The sequence below is a fragment of the Hevea brasiliensis genome, chromosome 3 (genome assembly GCF_030052815.1).
Source record: "Hevea brasiliensis isolate MT/VB/25A 57/8 chromosome 3, ASM3005281v1, whole genome shotgun sequence".
In the NCBI taxonomy this organism is placed as follows: domain Eukaryota; kingdom Viridiplantae; phylum Streptophyta; class Magnoliopsida; order Malpighiales; family Euphorbiaceae; genus Hevea; species Hevea brasiliensis.
Window position 1 is genome coordinate 105,250,719 of NC_079495.1, and position 20,154 is coordinate 105,270,872.

General features: G+C 34.9%; 1 protein-coding gene across 1 annotated transcript; it reads right to left on the reverse strand.

Annotated features, from left to right (window-relative positions):
• Positions 1-2,677: 2,677 nt before the first annotated feature.
• Positions 2,678-8,037, reverse strand: LOC110632113 (protein DETOXIFICATION 24-like). The gene is made up of 7 exons (XM_058143395.1): positions 7,723-8,037; positions 7,405-7,622; positions 3,563-3,886; positions 3,379-3,465; positions 3,208-3,264; positions 2,894-3,132; positions 2,678-2,784 (listed from the first exon to the last, which is right to left on the reverse strand). Exons 1-7 carry the CDS (start codon positions 7,969-7,971, stop codon positions 2,678-2,680), a joined length of 1,281 nt encoding a protein of 426 aa, XP_057999378.1. The 5' UTR covers positions 7,972-8,037.
• Between the last annotated feature and the right edge of the window lie 12,117 nt (positions 8,038-20,154).

A 20,154-nucleotide genomic window follows, 5' to 3' on the forward strand; every position in this document is an offset into this window, starting at 1 on the left:
ACTAAGGTCCATTTCAGGGACCAAAACTGAAAATTTACTAACCCAATTGGTGCAAAGCCAATTGGGAATGAAACTAGACACAAAATGACACATTGTTCATTTAGGAATCATGCCCAAAAAGTGACTAAAACCTAGAGAACAAATTGGCCAAATCCGGATTAGGCAATCTAACCTGTACAAAAATGACCAAATAAACAGTGTTAGTTCATTTGGCCATAACTTGGGCTAGGTAAGTCTAAATGACCTGAAATTTTACCAGTAGAAAGCTGAGATATAGACCTAAAATTTCATAGAGAACACAAACCCAAATTATACCTTTAACCAAGTCATTTAGCCACCCAAATTTGGTGACTTAAAACTACCAGAACCAGTTTTGGTGCCCAGAAATCTGGGTTAGGCCAATCCGACAACCATGATTCAAATGGCTATAACTTGAGCTACAAAACTCCAATTGGAGTGATTCAAAAAGGAGAATAAATTTGAGACAATAAGGAACAATTTCTATGAAGAAAACTTAGCCAAATTCTAACATCAACATGACTAATGGAATAGTGCAACATAGGACACCAAAATTGAAAATTTGTAAATTTGCCTAAAAGACTTAAGTTTTGAGAAAACAACCAAAACTAACAAAATTGGTGATCAAAATGTGGTATGTGAGTATAGTTGGAATTTCCATACCTATTAAGCCTTAGAAAGTCAATAAATTGACTTGAATAGTATAGTGAATAGTAACCCCAAAACACAAATTTTAAAGGACATCAAGTTTAGCATATTAAAGCTAGGTATAAGTGAATTTAAATTTGTTTTTGGATTTATAATGAGTTATGATACTAAAACACTGTGAAACTGTGTGTTTCAGTGGAAAGGAATACTGGAAAAGAACTCAAGGTATCGAGTCAAGGCCAAGAGGCGACTCATATAAGGTTTGTGCACAATATAAAATTTTTGTAAATTTTCTTCTGCACATCGTTTTGAATGAATTGAAATATTGAATTGTGATATCATTGTCTTGAAATGTTTATTATGCATTTAATTTAAATTGTTGAAAGTTTAATTGTATATATTTGAAATGGCATCAAATGTTTAGTAAATTGTTAAGATAGTTTTGAAACCACAGTGTCATGACCATATATTTGAATACCTCACTAGCATGACTAGTGGGGGAAATCAGTTTCGAATTTTGATTCCTTCTCTGGCTGAAGTGTTGAGGTGTGTGCCAGTAGAAGAAGAAAAAGAATGGGTTCCCATATAATTGAGCTAGCTAGCCTTGTGATGTGACTTCTCCTTAGCCTCTGGCTATTGAGATGATAATTGTTTTGAATGGCATGATATAACTATGTGTTTTTATGAAATTTATTTTGAGACTTTTGAAAGGAAATTGTTTGGATTAAAATTTTATAAGTCATGTTTTGAATGTATTGCTCATGTTCAATTTAAATTTTGAATAAATATGATTTAAATTCCGCACAAAGATTATTTTAGTATGTTGTGCACCACTGAGTCCTAGTACTCAGCGATGGCTGTTATTGCTATCGCAGATATTGAGACTAGAGGAGCAGCATAGTGAGCTGCTGAGGATTGAGGAGCTACCTACTCTGAAGTCTATCGGGTATATTTTATACCCTGATTGTAAAAATTATTTTGATGTATGTAAATATATATAACTGTATGGACATGTAAAATTGGTTATGAGCAGTTGTATAAAGTTCTATAAAGTTGTATAGAGTTGTATAAAGCTTGTACTAAATTTTGGTTTGAATTTTTCCTAATGTAAATTTTTGGAATGATGTATATAAATTGTTTTATCTTTAATGAAATATGAATGAAAATATTTTGTTTTAATTTGAATGAAATTAATTAGTAGTATTTTGATGATGTTGAAGTTTGGAATTTGAGAAATGATGTTGAAATTGGTTGGGATGGATGTTGAATTGATGAAGTTGTTGAGATAAATCATTGGAAGTGTTTTTTACAGGTATTTGAAGAACTGTTTTCTCAAAATGCAGACGGCACTCTATCGAAATTTTTATAAAATTTGTGAAAAAATAAAATGGGATAAAAATCTTAACTAGTTTTCAAACTCTAATTAAATGTTTTAATACCTATTAGAAAATTCTCACCACTTATAAAAAGTAATAAAATTGTTTTTAAAATCCCTTGTAGGGTACTTAATGAGTTATCGATAGGTGAAGTTCGGTAGTTCATTAGGTATTCTACGAAATCATGTTATGCCTTACAAAGGGGTAAGGTGTGACATCTTCTACCCGGATTTTTCTATTTTTAGTCCTCTTATCATGTTTTTTTTTTTTACTTTTCCATCAATCTTTCTTGTAAACACCAATATGAGTGAGTAAACTCTTTGGATTTCAGAGTTGAAAAATATGTTTTAGATTAATTTTTTGATTTAGACTGGGTATTTCCATATTTTATATAAATATGAGTTTTGATTCCTTCTTTGTATGCTTGTTTTACTTGTCTAATATTGGTACCCATTGGGTATTATGAATCTTTGATTGAAGGACCGAAAGGTGAAAGTCAATAATAGATAATTAAGGATTAGAACTTAAAATTACCTAGATTTAGAAATAAACTAGGATTTTAAGAAGAATTAATGATTGGTTACAAAACTTAATGGGTTTTAAAGTAGTCAAATAACATACGAAAGTAGGTTTGGTTATTTTAGAATGCACTTTGCTTTGCTTGAAAAAGATATCAAAGGAATTTGGCACACCAATAGCATAATAGCAATCACACTTTGCCTGCTAGCACCTACTGCTGCCCCTGTAAAATAATATCTTTATGCTTAGTAGCAAGGATAATCATAATAAAACTCTGCACATCTTATGGATATTTTAATTAGATTTAAGCCCAAAGACCCTGAATTACATGCCTGAAAAAATTGGCTGAATGTTGTTGAGTAGAATGGAGAAAGCAAGAGGGAGAGAAAGGCTTGACACATATTCTGCTATTGCCTTTTTACTGGTAAACAAGTGAGCAATTTTCTGGCCAAACAACAAACACATAATCCAGAGGAAAACTCCAATGCAAAATGAAGTTGTCAAGTTCACTTTAATGGAGAATTTTGCAGCTTTGGCATCTTCTTTTCCCAATTCGTTTGAAACCCGCACACTACATCAATATATTCATTAAGCGTAAGTTCCAAAAGAACTCAATGTCTATATAGCAATTCAATTAGAGATAGACCTGGTAGCAGCCATGAAGCCCAGACACAGCATTCCATCCCAAGCTGTGATATGGAAGCTGCAGAGACATTTCCCAGTGAAGCAAAAATCAAAACAACAAGTGATCAAGATTTTGATTATTTAAAAAAAATCTAATTATTCAAAAAAAAATTCTGATTATTCATGAGCTTACCAGATGGAGAAAGCAGATATTGCAGTTTTGGCATTTTTCATATATCCAGCCAGTAAGACTAAAACTGCAGTGTACCATAGCTGTAAGGTATTCAAATAACACAAAAAATAAGATTGTTACAAGTTCATATTTATTAACACATAAATACTTTAAAGACAAAAAATAAGAGCATTGATGGACATACCAAAGCATCAAGCCTGAAGATAATGAGAGCTTTAATATAGGGACTAAATCGGAGAAGGCAGCTAGAGTGAAACCTCTCCATGTTTTAGGACACCTGCCACCAAAAATATACGTAAAGTCTCCTATTACAACCAACCAATTTGATATAATCATTGCACCCATAGCACCAGGGATCCCCAGGTTTAGTTTGATGTGCAAGATCGATGACAAGAGCAGGTGAAGCGCAAATGTGATAGCAGAAAGACACCCAACAATTGTGTTCTTGAGCTGAGCTTGCAAGAACTTCTCCATGGTGAAGTTAAATATCAAAGAGTAGATAGATGGTGTCACACCTTACCCTTCTGTAAGGCATAACATGATCCTGTAGAATATCTAATGAACTACCGAACTTCACCTATCGATAACTCATTAAGTACCGTACAAGGGATTTTAAAATCATTTTCTTACTTTTTAGAAGTGGTGAGCATTTTCTAATAGGTATTAAAACATTTTTTTTTTTTAGTTTGAAAACTAGTTAAAATTTTTGTCCCTTTTTATTTTTCTGTAAATTTTAGAAAAATTTTGGCAGAGTGTTGTCTGTATTTTGATAAAACAGTTCTTCAAATACCTGAAAAAACACTTCTAATGATTTATCTTATCAACTCAACAACTTCAACATCCACCACAACAAATTTCAACATCATTTCTCAAATTTCAAAATTCAAAATTCAAATCAATAATTTCCAATTCAACATCATCCAAAATAATACTAAGTAATTTCATTCAAATTAAAACAAAATAATTTCATTCCCAATTTCATTAAAGTTAAAGTAATTTACATTCAGCAATCCAGAAATTACATTAGAAAAATCTAAACTAATATTATTACAAATTTTATACAACTGCTCATGACCTGTTCTATATGTACATACATTTACATACATCAAAATAATTATTACAATCAAGGTATAAAATATACCTGATAGAACTTCAGGGAAGGTGGCTCTACAATCCTCAGCAGCTCACTCTGCTGCTCCTCTAGTCTCTATATTTGCGACAGCAATAACAGCCATCGCTGAGTACTATGACTTAGTGGTGCACAACATACTAAAATAACCTTTATGCAGAATTTAAATCATACTTATTCAAAAACTGAACTGAATATGAGAAATAAATACAAAACATGATTTATAAGCTTTTAATCCAAATAATTTTATTTCGAAAGTCTCAAAACAAATTTCATCAAAACACACAGTTATATCATGCCATTCGAAACAATAATCATCTCAATAGCCAGAGGCTTATAAGAAGTCACATAACAAGGCTAGCTAGCTCAAATATATGGATATCCATTCAATTTCTTCTTCTACTGGTACACACCTCAACACTTCAACTAGAGAAGGAATCAAAATTCGAAACTAATTTCCCCCACTAGTCATGCTAGTGAGGTATTCAAATATATGGTCATGACACTGTGGTTTCAAAACTGTCTTAGCAATTTACTAAACATTTAATGCCATTTCAAATATATACAAGTAAACTTTCAACAATCTATGTCAAAAGCATAATACACATTTCATGCACTTTGTAAATGAATTTTAAAGAATATTGATGTTGTGCACAAACCTTAAGCGAGTCGCCTCTTGGCCTTGACTCGATGCCTCGGGTTCTTTCCTGATATTCTTTTTAACTGAAAAACACAATTTCACAGTGTTTCAGTATCATAATTTATCATAAATCCAAAAATAAATTCAAATATAATTATATCTAGCTTTAATATGCTAAACTTGACGTTCTTTAAAATTTTTATTTCGGAGTTACTATTTACGACACTATTCGAGTCAATTTGTTGACTTTCTAATGCTTAATAGGTATGGAAATTCTAATTTCACCCACATACCACATTTTGGTTACCTAATTTGTTAGTTTTGGTTGTTTTCTCAAATCTTAAGTCTTTTAGGCAAAATTTCAAATTTTCAGTTTTAATGTCATGTTTTGCACTGTTCCATTGGTCATGTTGCTGTTAGAATTTGAGTAAGTTTTCTTCATAGAAATTGTTCCTTATTGTCTTAACTTTATTTTCCTTTTTGAATCACTCCATTTGGAGTTTTGTAGCCCAAGTTATAGCCATTTGAACATGGCTAGCTAGATTGGTCTAACCCAGATTTTCTGGGCACCTAATTTAGTTCTAGCAGTTTTGGGTCACTAATTTTGGGTGGCTAAATGACTTGGTTAAGGGCAGAATTTGGGTTTGTGTTCTTCATGAAAGTTGTAGTACTGTGTCATACCTTTCTACTGGTAAAATTTTCGGTCATTTGGACCTTTTTAGCCCAAGTTATGGCCAAATGAACAAACACTATTCATTTAGTTATTTTTGTACAAGGTAGTGTGCCCAATTCTGAATTTGGCCAATTTGTTCACTATGTTAACACTTTCTAGGCATGATTCCTAAATGAAAAATGTGTCATTTTATGTCTAGTTTCATTCCCAATTGGCTCACACCAATTGGGTTGGTAAATTTTCAGTTTTGGTCTCTAAAAGGGACCTAGGTCATGCTGCCTGCAATTTGACCATAACCAATCTGAATTTCAATTTGGTTCCAACATTTCCTACACACCACAATTGGTCATACATGACCATTTTTCAACTTAGGTAAGCTCAGCCACATCAGTTGGCTAATTCTCACATTTTTCCTCCCAAAACCCTAGGTCAAGAACCCTAATTTTCTACATTCCTCAATTCATGCAATTTAAACATACAAATCACCTATACAACATTAATTCACCAAGATTTCATATTTAACCTAACTAAACACCATCAAGCTCTAGGGTACCATGGCTGCTGAAATTTCAGTTTGATAATTCATACATATTTCTTCAAGTTTTCTCATACCATTTCCACTCAATCCAACTCAATTCAAAAGCTAAAGGACTAACTTAAGGTTAATTGACACTTACCTTAAGTGAGCAGAATTTATATCTCCAATTTTTCAACCTTTGCTTGATTTCTTTACTCCCAATCTACTTTTCAAAGCTCAAACACAAGTTTTAACTAAGGAATTTACAATTTTTATGGCTGAATTTAGGGTTTCTTCAAGCTCAAAATGAGCTTTAATGGAGTTTGGAGTGAGAGAGCTTTGGGAGAGAGAGAGGCCGGCTGGTTGGGATAAGGGAAGAAGATGATACTAATTTTTTTTTTCTTTTCTTTTATGTATTTTTAAGTCTTAATTAATACTCAATTATCCTATAGTTTCAATTTTTAATTATTAAGTTGATTGCATCATGCATGATGTCATGCATGATGTAAGTAACCTTTTTCAATTTTTATCTTTTTCCTCTTTTTTTTTTTTAAATTTTTCCTTAGTTCTTTAATGTAATTCTTAATCCCGAAATTTTCTTTTCTCCAATTTTATTGGACAGTTAGGTCAGGAGTCAGCTCTAGGGGTGAATTGACCAAATTGCCCCTCGCCAGTTCGACTCGGTTTGCAAGTAATTTAATATTTCTTCCGGATCCCTGACCTAATTATTTGACCTACTTAACAAATTTTTTTGTGATTTTCTCTTTTCTACTGTGTTCGCAATAGTTCTAAGGACCGTGACGTCACATTTTATGGTTCCAAATTTGAGTTTAAATTGACCTCGCAGTCCTTCCCGAGAAAGTCACCCATCGTTGTGACTCTCAGCTCATTTAACTTCTTGTGTTCTGTTTTTCTTATTTATACTTAACTATTTGACAATTACTAATTATTTGTGTTTAGGGCTTAACTAGGTGTCTTAGACGTGGTTCTACTTCTCTTAATTGTCCTGACCGACACCGGAACAGTTAAATATACCAGGCTATGCAAATAGGGGTGTTACAGATGAAATGAACCAAAGGGAGATATTTCCAGCTTTTCTAGCTATATCTTCTTCCTGACCAAGTAGTCTGAAGATTTGAGATGAGAAGATGAAGACAGGAAGGAGGACTGTTGCTGTAGAAATATTAATGATCCATGATCGCTGCAAGTAGATGCCCATCATGTGATATTGTTTTGCTCCAAATGCTTGCCCGCACAGGGTCTCTGTTGCACTTGACGTGCCTAGCTATATACAAACATAGATAAAGAAATGAGATACTAATCATAGTGATTATTGTATAATTGAGAATTTAATACGTAGAGATTAGAAAAGAATTCAATCTCACCACTATTCCTTGTACAAACCGTACGGTGATGATCTGAACAAGTGCAAAAGCTGCAAGTTCTACTTCTCCAATGTGTCCAATGAATCCCTGTGTTACTACAAGCATTCCAAACTGAGTAATCTTTGTCAACATGGAAGGAAATGCAATCCTCCATATTTTCTTTGATTCTTCCCAAACCCTTTCTTTCAATTCTTTATTACTCTCTTTTTCTTGTGAATTTGAGGGTTTTACTTCTTCCATTATTTCCATGAATAATACATCAATTCTAAGTCCTGTACCAATACTTGCTTATGAATGAAGCTTAATCACACAGTATAGTAGTATTCAAAAATGTAGTTTAACTCAAATAAATAACTGTACTGCAAATATATGCATAAAAAATTTGAAGCTAGCTAGTGGCTTAAAAGAATTTTGAGCATATTTGGTTAAGTCTTGTGTTTCATTCCTTCTCTCTGGTTTACTACTTTAAAAGCAAATTAAGTTTGTTATTTATAAAAAAAGAAAAATGATTTCTATGTTGAAATTTATTTTTTGCTTCAATTTATCATGCGAAGAAAAATTCATATATTAAGTGTTTTTATTGATGCATATCTTTTCAAGCCACAATAAAAATTTATATAAAGTGTGTTAATTTCACTAAGCAAAATAGAAAAAAAAATGCTAAAAATGAAAACAAACTAACTAATTGAGTTTCTTTTTTTTAATTGCAATCAAGTGGTTTTATATATTAGTTTTGTGAATTTTTCTTAGTTAAACTTAATCTATAATGAACTCAATGAACTCAAAATATAAAATATATGATAGAACTCATCTATTAAATATATGAGTTTCATATATTTGTATTTTAGATTATAACAAAATCAACCTAATTTTTTGAGTTCTACTTTTTTCATTTTGTGAAAAATAGACTATTTATACTAGGAAAGGAATTTTAAAAAAAATGAAAATTCTTATGATGGAGAATTAAACTGGAAAAATGAACTCAACCAAGTGCCATTAAAGTGGAGCGTTTGTTGTTGACATAAGCCTTTGAATTTGTACTTAGTAAAATTTAGACAGACAATTAGTTCTAAAAGTTTTACTTTAGCTTTACATTTTCGTTAAATTCAAAGAGTACACGCTAATTCATCTACGTGTTGCAGCTGCCCCTGTTGCTATTACTAGAATAATGGAACCCTTCAGCTTTTTGTTGCGCGCACCCATGTCATCGTGTCCTCAAGGCAAGGGCTTTTGATGTTGATTTGAATCAATCAAATCATTATTATTTTTTCTCTTTAAATTTATTTGGAGGGAGAAATAAATGGCTTCATTTGAGCTTGAATTTTCGTTTGGAATGAATCGCAATTTTATTAAACAGCTTCTATATAGAGTTAATTAATATATATTTCATAGCTGATAAATAATTTATTAATTATAAGCTGCAATTTGATAAATTTATTAAACAAGTTAATTTAACATTTTAAAAGTTTATTAGTTATCCGCTATATATAACGATTGAATTATACACCAAAGAATGATCTAGTAATGGAGATGGTGACCTTAATAAAGCATCAAGCTATTATAGTCCTTCTTGAAGTTTGCAATTGATGTGTAGCGTGAGATTTATTTTGAAAGGATGAAAGCTAAAGTCGCTAGAGGTGACAAAACAGTCAAGTAAGATCAGGTTCTGATTATTTTGAACTCTAATTTATTTTGAGTGTCACGGCAATTTTTTTAATAAAATTCAAGTATAAAATGGTGTTTTTGAACTTTTAATGCAGTAAGTCTGTAATTATAAAGTTCCTCATATGATTAACGGTTCATTTTCTATATAAATCTATATCTCCAAATTTATTATCTTTGGTTTTGATTTTAAGAATATTAATGGTTTTTTAACCAATGAGAGTATTAAGGGTTTAATGCATACTGTCAAAATATGAGACATGTAATTTTGTTACTGTATTTGAAGTACAAAGCATATAGCTATTAACTGTAATAAGTTATCTTAAGGGAGGAGAATTATAACTCTTGTTTTATATCTGATCAATATGAAATAATATATTCTCTTACGCAACATAAACACATGGAACGTAAAGTCTAAAAAACTCAACATCTACGAGTCAGTGGCAAATCAAGTAAAAAAATTCTTTGAATCAATATTTTAAAAAAAATTATAAAAAATATTTTTGTAATTGTACTAAGTGGGTTCAATGAGATCAATATTTAATTTTAATTTTATTAAAATATAATAATTAATTTATCAAGAGTTAATTTTATATATATTAATAAAAAAAGAGTTCGTTACTTAAATTTAAGAAAGGCCAATGTATAAAAATACATTTAATTGAGACTAATTTAAAAAAAAAAATTAATTGACCCCTCATTTTTAATCATAAATCTGCCTTTGTTGCGAGTGGCTCAATATCAATACAAGACTTGGACTTATATTATATAGAGATAAATAAATTGAGTTTAATTTAACTCTAAAAATTAACTTAAAAAAAAGGGTAATTATTATAATATTAGTGTAACAACCCAGCAAATTAAAAAAAAAAAAAAAAAAAGATGAATGATGGGATTTTGGCGTGTGACAGTGGGTTTCCACTGTCACAGCCAGCCTTTTCAATTAAAAAAAAAAAAATTGAAATTTTGAAACAGACCCATGCAAACCCCCCCTCACCCCCACGCACTCTCTCTCCCTTTCACCCTCTCTTTCTCTTCCTTTCTTCATTTTTTCGGCCGGCAAAGGACACCACTGCTGGCGATGAAGACCGGTGAGTCTCCAGCATGCTCCGGCGAGCCTCTACGGCAGCAAGCAAGGCGGCAAAAGGGCGGCAATGGAGGCTAGTTTCAATGAGAGAGGGAGGTGGACGCATGTGCGAGGCTGCCACTTTCGAGCTTCGTTCCGACGTCATCCGGTGGTTGTTTCCGACGAGGCCGGGCCTGCTCAACTCCCGCACAAAGAAGCTTCAAAACCCAACCAGCCTCGCCTCCAACGGTGGCCGGAGGGAGAAGATCCGGTGAGGGAAAGTTGGAAGAAAAACATATGGGTTTCGAGCTTTCCGGCCACTTTTCCGGCGATCCGACCGTCGGATCGGAAATCCGAGGCCACCGATGGACTCAAGACGACGAGATCTTCGAGATAGGACTAGTCCCGCTCCGATCGGACACCGTTTGAAAAAGGCGATAATCGGACGGTCCAGATCGCTTGGTGAGATTTTCGAACTTTTTCGATTTCTAAAATTTAAAAATAATTTTAGGATAATTATTAACAAAATTTGGACTTAATTTAGGTGCGATTGGATCGAGGATAGCTCACCGCGCCGGATCGCATTTTCACAGATCCTGGCCCTGACGCCAATCTCGTAACTTGGTCGATATTATAGTCAATCTTAGCATTTTCAGATGTTCTGGATGCGTTCCAGGTGTCAGAATTGGCATAGGTAAACCCGAACTCCAAGTTGCTCATTTTCGGCTAATATCGATTTAGAATAAAATTCATAAAATATTCGTGGATTATCGAAAAATTATAATTCCTTTTGCAATAGTCATATAATATTATTAGGGACTGCGGGGCGAAATTTTAGAATTTTTAGAGCTTGTTTGAGTGGATTTTTGAAAAATGTCAATTATAGGGACTAAAATGTAATTTTTAAAATTTTAAGTATTGTCTGATTTGGAGGGCCCAGGAGGGGCCATGTGATATTGATGAGATGTGATTGTGGGAATTGAGAATTTAGAAGTGTTGTTTGAGCCTTTTGCGTTGGGTAGGTCCTGGTATAGTGGAAACTCACGGATTTTCGGCATGAATTAGGCTGTCTATTGCCTCTTTAGAGTTTTATTTTGAGTTAGTACTAATAAATTTATAATTTAATTATTAGGTGATCGAGGTCAGCTATTTTCTGCATCCAGCAGTCACAATAGTCATCGGTGTACTGTGAGTAAAATATTAATTTTAATTATAATTTCGATATTATTATATGTTCAGCATGCCCATGCATCACTTATATGAATATATTTATGTAGTTAAACTCTAGGCACGATTTATGTTGCATTCATAATCATAATGTGCCATGAGTGTTGTTGTGGTAATTTGGAGCAGCAGCGTGCGTTGGCGTGCGTGTGATGTGGTGTGGACTATGGATAGGACGGGTAGTCACGCTTGAGTTCTTCCGGGACCCGTTCCTTCGAGGGGTAGTCACGGCTTGAGTTCTTCTGGGACCCTCGATTTGGTTTATTAAGCGAAAGTCCGCTTGAGTTCTTCACGGCACTGTGTTGGATTTAAGAGAGTCAGCAGGATCACCCCAATATATTATGATTGATGCTACAGGTGCGTGAGTGCTCCAAATTACCTTTTGATGCTATGATGTGAATATGATGTTAATGTTGCATTTCACTCTACAAAGTTGCATTAGTTTGAGATAGTTATAGAGATTATAGTTAAGATTGATATTTTACTCTCGAGTCGAACGCCACCTGCTCAAAAATTTTTACAGGCCACAGGAGGATATTTTATTCTGGGTTAACCTGCTTGTATCCTTCGCAGGTTGTTTATCCATGTTTGTGTAATTTTAATTACTCCTAGAATTTCCGCATGTGTTAGCAGTATTTATTTGAATTTGGTCCGTAATATTTTTATCATGTTGGACTGTAAACTTAAATATGTTATGCATGTTGATGGATTGGATGAGGAGCCGAGCTCCCATTTATTTTATGTTGATGAGTATGTGGAGGGTGAGCCGAGCTCCCAATTGAGTATTTATTGTGTTTACAGTGTCGGGTGAGTCAAAAACTCCCGTTGGAAAGTCCATTTTATGGCCGGACTGTCCGCTTGGTTTCTGAATTTGGGCCCAATGGGCCTTAGAATTGGTAAATGAACAGTTAAGGCTTACTACGGCCTCGGGCTTTAGGTGGCCTGTGTCCTAGTGGTCCTACCATAGGTTGGGTCGTGACAAAGTTGGTATCGAGCTTAGGCTCTAGATTCATGGGAAAGAATATACTTGGGAGTGTAAAAGAGTCTTGTTAGGATGTTACATGCGAGTATAGGATTCTGCTTTTGTCTTTCTGTAATTCTTTGTTTCTAGATTCTACGTTATACCTCGGAAATATAAGATTACCTCGCTTAGTGTCTTGATTTTCGTGGAGTACAGAAATGTGAAATAGAGTTAGTAGACATGTGAGATCTATCATGAGGATACGTACTCCAAGAAATGTTATATTTTTGTCGATGGGTTTAAATGGTGTGCCCATTTCGTAAGACACGAGTACATAAAAGTGAGTCTTAAAAGTACAGTTGCCTAGATAAGGATGAGGATACCACTGCGGTCATCGTTAGATGACCCAATGTAATAAGTTTGTGATAATAGAAGATTGGAGAGATAAGAAATTAGGAGACCTAGTGCGTCAGACGTATCGTAGTAACTATACAATGTTCTCGATGTCCGCTCTGTAAGTCGCAGACCGACATGAGATTATTGTGTAGAGCTGCGTGCATCCCCGTGGTGCTCCATAATGAGGATGTTGCAGGCAGTCTCTATTTTTGTACAAAGAATACTGCAATGCAGTTCTATATCTGCAAAGGAGTTGGGAACTCCTGGTTAAGAGTCTAGAGCTAGAATATCGAAAGGTCACAGTTGGGTGATAACTAGAGTCAGTGACTCAGTTACCCTAGCATGAGCTAGAGTTGCTTTAAGAGTTGCCATCAGACCAGAGGTTTCGGACTAGTTGCAAAGTAAAGGTGACACCTATAGAGTGAGATCATCTAGTCATCAGTATGGAATTTTGGATCATTTTTGTAGTACGACAGACATTTTGCTTAGAGCTTAGTGAGAATAGTATATCTTGTGGGTATTAGTAAGGTGTAAAGTACAACCCTACTACCTAGGGAAGGTCGAAGCTATGAATTGATGATTTACAGAGCTATGATATGATAAAGGAGACATTAATTTGACAGGGTTTTGGGCAAGGTGGTAAATGTAGTACCTTTGTTGCAGCAAGTTAGGGTATAGTCCTATCTTTTCAGAAGGGATCGAAAGTTATTATTAATAATGGTGACCAATAAAATAGTGCCCCAGATAGGACTGTAGAGTGTGGTAGAGAGTAGTTGGCTCGGGTATCCTGCAGAGGATACAAGTTTCATTATAGGAATAATATATAATCAGATCACGATGGATGTAAATCCTTTGAATTGGATGACGGGTTTGGATGCCCGGAATCTTAAGTTTTGGCTAATTGAGTAAACATGGAAAATAATAATAATAATAATAATAATAATAATAATAACAAATAAATAAAATTACTGCAGAGTCAGTTCTCGAGGTAGTAAGGGTATTATGTAAACTAAAGGATAAGAATAGAAATCATACGATAAAGGTATGACTGCAATTTCCTGAGTTCCTTTCTAACTTCATATCGTTCAAAACAATAGTATAATCTAATTATAATAGTGTTAAGAGTAATAAATTAGTGAAGATGAATCACAGAAGGCAAATGGATAGAGAAAGTGCAGAATGAAAGTTTAGACAAGTAATTGCATATGCAATATAATCTAAATGCCAGTGGAAGTACTAGCTAGAGTGGTCAAAGGACCAAATCTGAGTAGCACAGACATATGATAACGTGATAGAGACTCTAAAAGATATAGTTAGCAGGTACAGCTGTCATGTTAGGAAGAAGAATGGAACCAGGGATAGAATAGTTAAGTTCTATTTTGGGTAAGACAAAGGAAATAAATGAAAGGACAACCTGAATGGTGCATAATAAAAGGAACAAAGTTAAGATGTAGGGTAGACTAAGTGTTATTCTTGGCAAGGAGAATGACAAGGATGGAAAACCCAAAATGGGACCACATTAGTGAGAACAGTGATGGAGGTATGGAATACAATAATAATGAGCAAAAGCTAGAAGGTGTGCAGTGGTATTGCGGACTATCTAATTAGGCAGAGACAAAGGAGTTAGTAAGTAGTTAGTTGAATAAAAGTCAATCTAAGGGATCAAAAAGGTATGATGAGAGGAAAAGAATGATAGATAATGACACATATACTTAGTTTAGACTTTTGAGATAGTGAGAAGGTAGTTAGAGATTCGTTATGAATGTCAGGCAAACATTTTTAGTGTGATCAACAGAATCACTTTGCAGTGAAGCAATAACGACAGAACAACAGTAAGGGTAGAACGAAAAGTGACAAGTATGGGTGGTAATAAATCACTAGAAAGTTCAAGGATCAAATTAATGACCATAGATAAGGGTGGAATTAGTGTTAGAAGAATCTATTAGCGAGAGAAATCCTTCAGGAATCAACAAAAGTTAAGGGCACAATATAAACTATGATAGATATGAATCATAAGTCGAGTATAAGTAAAGTTAATAAATTATAAAATATTATGTCAAGAAGGACAATGGTACAGTAAAGGGTTCATGCAGATGATACCTTATAGGTAGAGCACAATTGTGCTAGGAGATAATGAAATTTGGAGAGAAAAACCAAGAAACATAGGTTAAACATTATTATATGGACAATCGAGCGTAGTTGAATATAAGAGTATTTTTCTTTCTTTTCAAGTTTAGCTTGTGCTTTTGGTTCTAGAAGGTTATATAAGGAACAGAGAGTCAAGGAGACCTAGTTATTTGAGAGTTTGGTAGGCACCAATTCATATACAATTCCGTGATATGAGAATGACAGTAAGTGCATACCTAGTGTTAAGTATGAAAGGACGATCAGAGTAATGACAGAAGTTAAATTAAGTTAGCTACTAAGGCTTGATCGCTTTAAACCATGAGCTAGATGAAGTACTATTTATGGATGAGTTTCAATAGATGAAATTGTTGCTGATGGATAATTTGAGGTTGAAGTTTAGAAAGCTATAGGCAGTATATGTGATTATATTAAGGAGAATGAACACATGAAGTATTTTGTTTAGAATTAAGGCATGGTACACATTTCCCACAGCCGTGTTAGTTCAGATGGAACTTATAGTTTCAGGGGCTCCTATCCATCCAGGATGAGCAATTTCCTACTGAGGTTAGTGGGGAATGATAATGTTCTGATAGTTAAGTTGGAAAAAGGGAATACAAAAAGAATTTTCTGTGGTTAATTATAAGTGTACATAAGGTGAAGAATGTGCTGGTAGGAGTAAATCGTAAGGTTGGAATTCTCGAAGTAATAGAACTAATAATTAAGATAAAACTAAGAAATAAAATGAAAGTTAAAGTTGATGATGGGATGGACATCCTTGAAGGAAAATGGTGTAAGGGTGAAATGGAATTAAGATTTAGGAATAAATGCAGTAGGTTGAAAGGATATCAACAATAGCAGAAATAGGAAAAAGGAAGTGGATAAGATCCAAAGGTTAGGAAGAAAGCTTGTAAAGCTAGTTATAATGACGAGGATAAGGAGGAATAGGTATGCTAGGACCACACTAAGAGATGTTTAAAACAAGTTATTATGAGATGATGGATTAAAGGAGTAGTAGAGCCTCGATCTGAGTGCTAATGTGTCAGAAGTAGGCCACATACTAAGAAGCTATAGGAAGAAGTCTAGATATTTCCATTCTAGAAAAGGAGTGAGGATTGATAAAGTCGCATTGGATTGAGTTATCAAGGAATATAAACACTTTTGTTACCTAGAAGGAGAGACCCGGTCCACTTTCTGATATTGATAAATGATACACTTGGCCCTTGGAGGGGACTCTACCTGACTAGTTACATAAGATGGACAGAGGTTGGTCTAAGTACCTTAGTAATGACACAAAAGAGATTAAAAATTTGAAGTATCATAGGAGTGAGAAGATTTATAGGTATTGACCACTGAGGTCATAAGAAGAGTGAAGATCTCGAACAAGATGCCTGGATTAGGTGCTACAGTAAAGCTACTCATAGGATACCATGGAATAAGGAACATAAGTTATGTCATTGGGGAAACAGAGATTATTAAAACAAAGGAATGACGACTGAAGTTACCAAGAGACATGTTAGGGCGTAATAAAAGTGAGGTAAGCACCAAAGTTGATTGAAGTTATGAGACATCAAGTCAAGAACAGTGAGGTATGGCGAATACATGAAATGTCAGAAAAAAATGGTCAATGAATAGTTACAAGATAAAAGCCCTCTAGAAAGAGATGATGACAAATAGGACACTATAGTAGAATCAGAGAGCGGTAGAATGTCATAAATAATATACGAAGAGTTTGAAGAATAAATGTTTTACCAATCTCTGCATAGCTGGAGGAGTAATGATTGCACTTGTTCCGATAATCTTCTTTTCCATATCTCTTGTTTATTCGAAAATTCGAGGACGAATTTTTCTTAAGGGGGGAAGAATGTAACAACCCAGCAAAAAAAAAAAAAAAAAAAGATGTCGATGGGATTTTTGGCGTGTGGCGTGGGTTTCCCATCACATGACCACTTTTCTTTTAAAAAAAAATAAAAAAAAAAAAATTGAAATTTGGAAACAGACCCATGCAAACCCCCTCACCCCCACGCACTCTCTCCTTTCACCCTCTCTTTCTCTTCCTTTCTTCATTTTTCCACGGCAAAGGACACCGGCGATGAAGACCGGTGAGTCTCCAAAGATGCTCGGCGAGCCTCTACGGCAGCAAGCAAGGCGGCAAAGGGCGGCAATGGAGGCTAGTTTCAATGAGAGAGGGAGGTGGACGCAGCGAGGTCGCCACTTTCGAGCTTCGTTCGACGACATCCGGTGGTTGTTTCCGACGAGGCCGGGCTCGTTCAACTCCCGCACAAAGAAGCTTCAAGAACCAACCAGCCTCGCCCAACGGTGGCGGAGGGAGAAGATCCGTGAGGGAAAGTTGGAAGAAAAACATATGGGTTTCGAGCTTTCCGCCACTTTTCCGCGATCCGACCGCCGGATTGGAAATCCGAGGCCACCGATGGACTCAAGACGACGAGATCTTCGATAGGATCGGTCCCGCTCCGATCGGACACCGCTTTGAAAAAGGCGATAATCGGACGGTCGGATCGCTTGGTGAGATTTTCGAACTTTTCGATTTCTAAAATTTAAAAATAATTTTAGGATAATTATTAACAAAATTTGGACTTAATTTAGGTGCGATTGGATCGAGGATAGCTCACCGCGTCGGATCGCATTTTCACCAGATCCACGACGCCAATCTCGTAACTTGGTCAATATTACAGTCAATCCTAGCATTTTCGACGCTCGATGCGTTCAGTGTCGACTGGCATAGGTAAACCCGAACTCCAAGTTGCTCATTTTCTAATATCGATTTAGAATAAAATTCATAAAATATTCGTGGATTATCGAAAAATTATAATTCCTTTTGCAATAGTCATATAATATTATTAGGGACTGCGGGGCGAAATTTTAGAATTTTTAGAGCTTGTTTGAGTGGATTTTTGAAAAATGTCAATTATAGGGACTAAAATGTAATTTTTAAAATTTTAAGTATTGTCTGATTTGGAGGGCCCAGGAGGGGCCATGTGATATTGATGAGATGTGATTGTGGGAATTGAGAATTTAGAAGTGTTGTTTGAGCCTTTTTGCAGGTTGGGTAGGTCCCAGGTATAGTGGAAACTCTGCCGGATTTTCGGCATGAATTAGGCTGTCTATTGCCTCTTTAGAGTTTTATTTTGAGTTAGTACTAATAAATTTATAATTTAATTATTAGGTGATCGAGGTCAGCTATTTTCTGCATCCAGCAGTCACAATAGTCATCGATTATCTTGTGAGTAAAATATTAATTTTAATTATAATTTCGATATTATTATATGTTCAGCATGCCCATGCATCACTTATATGAATATATTTATGTAGTTAAACTCTAGGCACGATTTATGTTGCATTCATAACTGTTAATGTGCCATGAGTGTTGTTGTGGTAATTTGGAGCAGTGTGCGTGCGTTGGCGTGCGTGTGATGTGGTGTGGACTATGGATAGGACGGGGTAGTCACGGCTTGAGTTCTTCGCTGGGACCCGTTCCTTCGAGGGGTAGTCACGGCTTGAGTTCTTCGCTGGGACCCTCGATTTGGTTTATTGCGAAAGTCGGCTTGAGTTCTTGGCACCAGGTTGGATTTAAGAGAGTCATGCAGGATCGGCTCCCAATATATTATGATTGATGCTACGAGTGCGTGAGTGCTCCAAATTACCTTTTGATGCTATGATGTGAATATGATGTTAATGTTGCATTTCACTCTACAGTTGCATTAGTTTGAGATAGTTATAGAGATTATAGTTAAGATTGATATTTTACTCTCGAGTCGAACGCTCACTCTGTTCAAAAATTTTACAGCCACGAGAGGATATTTTATTCAGGTTAACTCGCTTTTATCCTTCGCAGTTGTTTATCCATGTTTGTGTAATTTTAATTACTCCTAGAATTTCCGCATGTGTTAGGATTTATTTGAATTTGGTCTGTAATATTTTTATCATGTTGGACCTGTAAACTTAAATATGTTATGCATGTTGATGGATTGGATGAGGGAGCTGAGCTCCCATTTATTTTATGTTGATGAGTATGTGGAGGGTGAGCTGAGCTCCCCAATTGAGTATTTATTGTGTTTACAGGTCGGGTGAGTCAAAAACTCCCCGTTGGAAAGTCCATTTTATGGCCGGACTCTGTCCGTTTGGTTTCTTGAATTTGGGCCCAATGGGCCTTAGAATTGGGTAAATGAACAGTTAAGGCTTACTACGGGCCTCGGGGGCTTTAGGCTGGCCCAGGTCCTAGTGCCGGTCCGGCCCATAGGTTGGGTCGTGACAATTAGAGGCTTGAGTTAAAATTTAGTAATTATAATATTATACAATGAAAGCAAGTTCTACTTCATTTACAAATTTACCCCTCCTGCACGTTTTAACTCTTTCAAAGGCTTGGTTTTCCCCTCTCTCTATATATGAAAAAAAAAAAGTTTAAATTGCCCCTTGAATTTTTTACCTAGTTCAAATGAGGCAATTTTGAACTTTTGATTTAAATTAATTCAAAATTTTTTTTATTTAAGTTTAAATTAGTCCAAACTTAATAAAATATTGTATTTTCAATATATATATATATATATATATATAATTTTTTTTAAAATAGAACTAAGAACAAAAACCAGAAAACCTGATCTGATCTCATCTCTTAAGATGATGAAAACAGAATTGGAAGGGACAGGATCATAGATAAAGTTGAAATATTCAACCAAGCAACCTGTATTTCGGGTGATAGAATGAATGGAGGAGCAGTCTTGAATTTTCTTCTTGGGAAGATTTGGACTTTACCTCAACTAGCCATTCTTTGTTACACGTGGGATGGGATTCTTCATCTTGGTCTCAAACGCAGAATACAGGTCACACATTGGGAAGATTTAGACTTTATATATGATTGTTAATAGAAGAATAAGAAGAACATTCCTGGCCTTGCGAAGTGAAGGGAGGGGCAAAACATGAAGGGAGTCAAATCTGGAATTGGAAGAAGAAGAAGAAGAAGAAGAGGAAGTGGTGGCAG

Excerpts from the sequence above, each read along its gene's own strand:
- LOC110632113 (XM_058143395.1), bottom strand. The coding sequence starts at position 7,971 with ATGGAAATAATGGAAGAAGTAAAACCCTCAAATTCACAAGAAAAAGAG. Across the intron at positions 3,265-3,378 it reads ATATCTGCTTTCTCCATCTG|CTTCCATATCACAGCTTGGG; the intron begins GTAAGCTCATGA and ends ATGTCTCTGCAG. Across the intron at positions 3,133-3,207 it reads GGCTTCATGGCTGCTACCAG|TGTGCGGGTTTCAAACGAAT; the intron begins GTCTATCTCTAA and ends ATATTGATGTAG.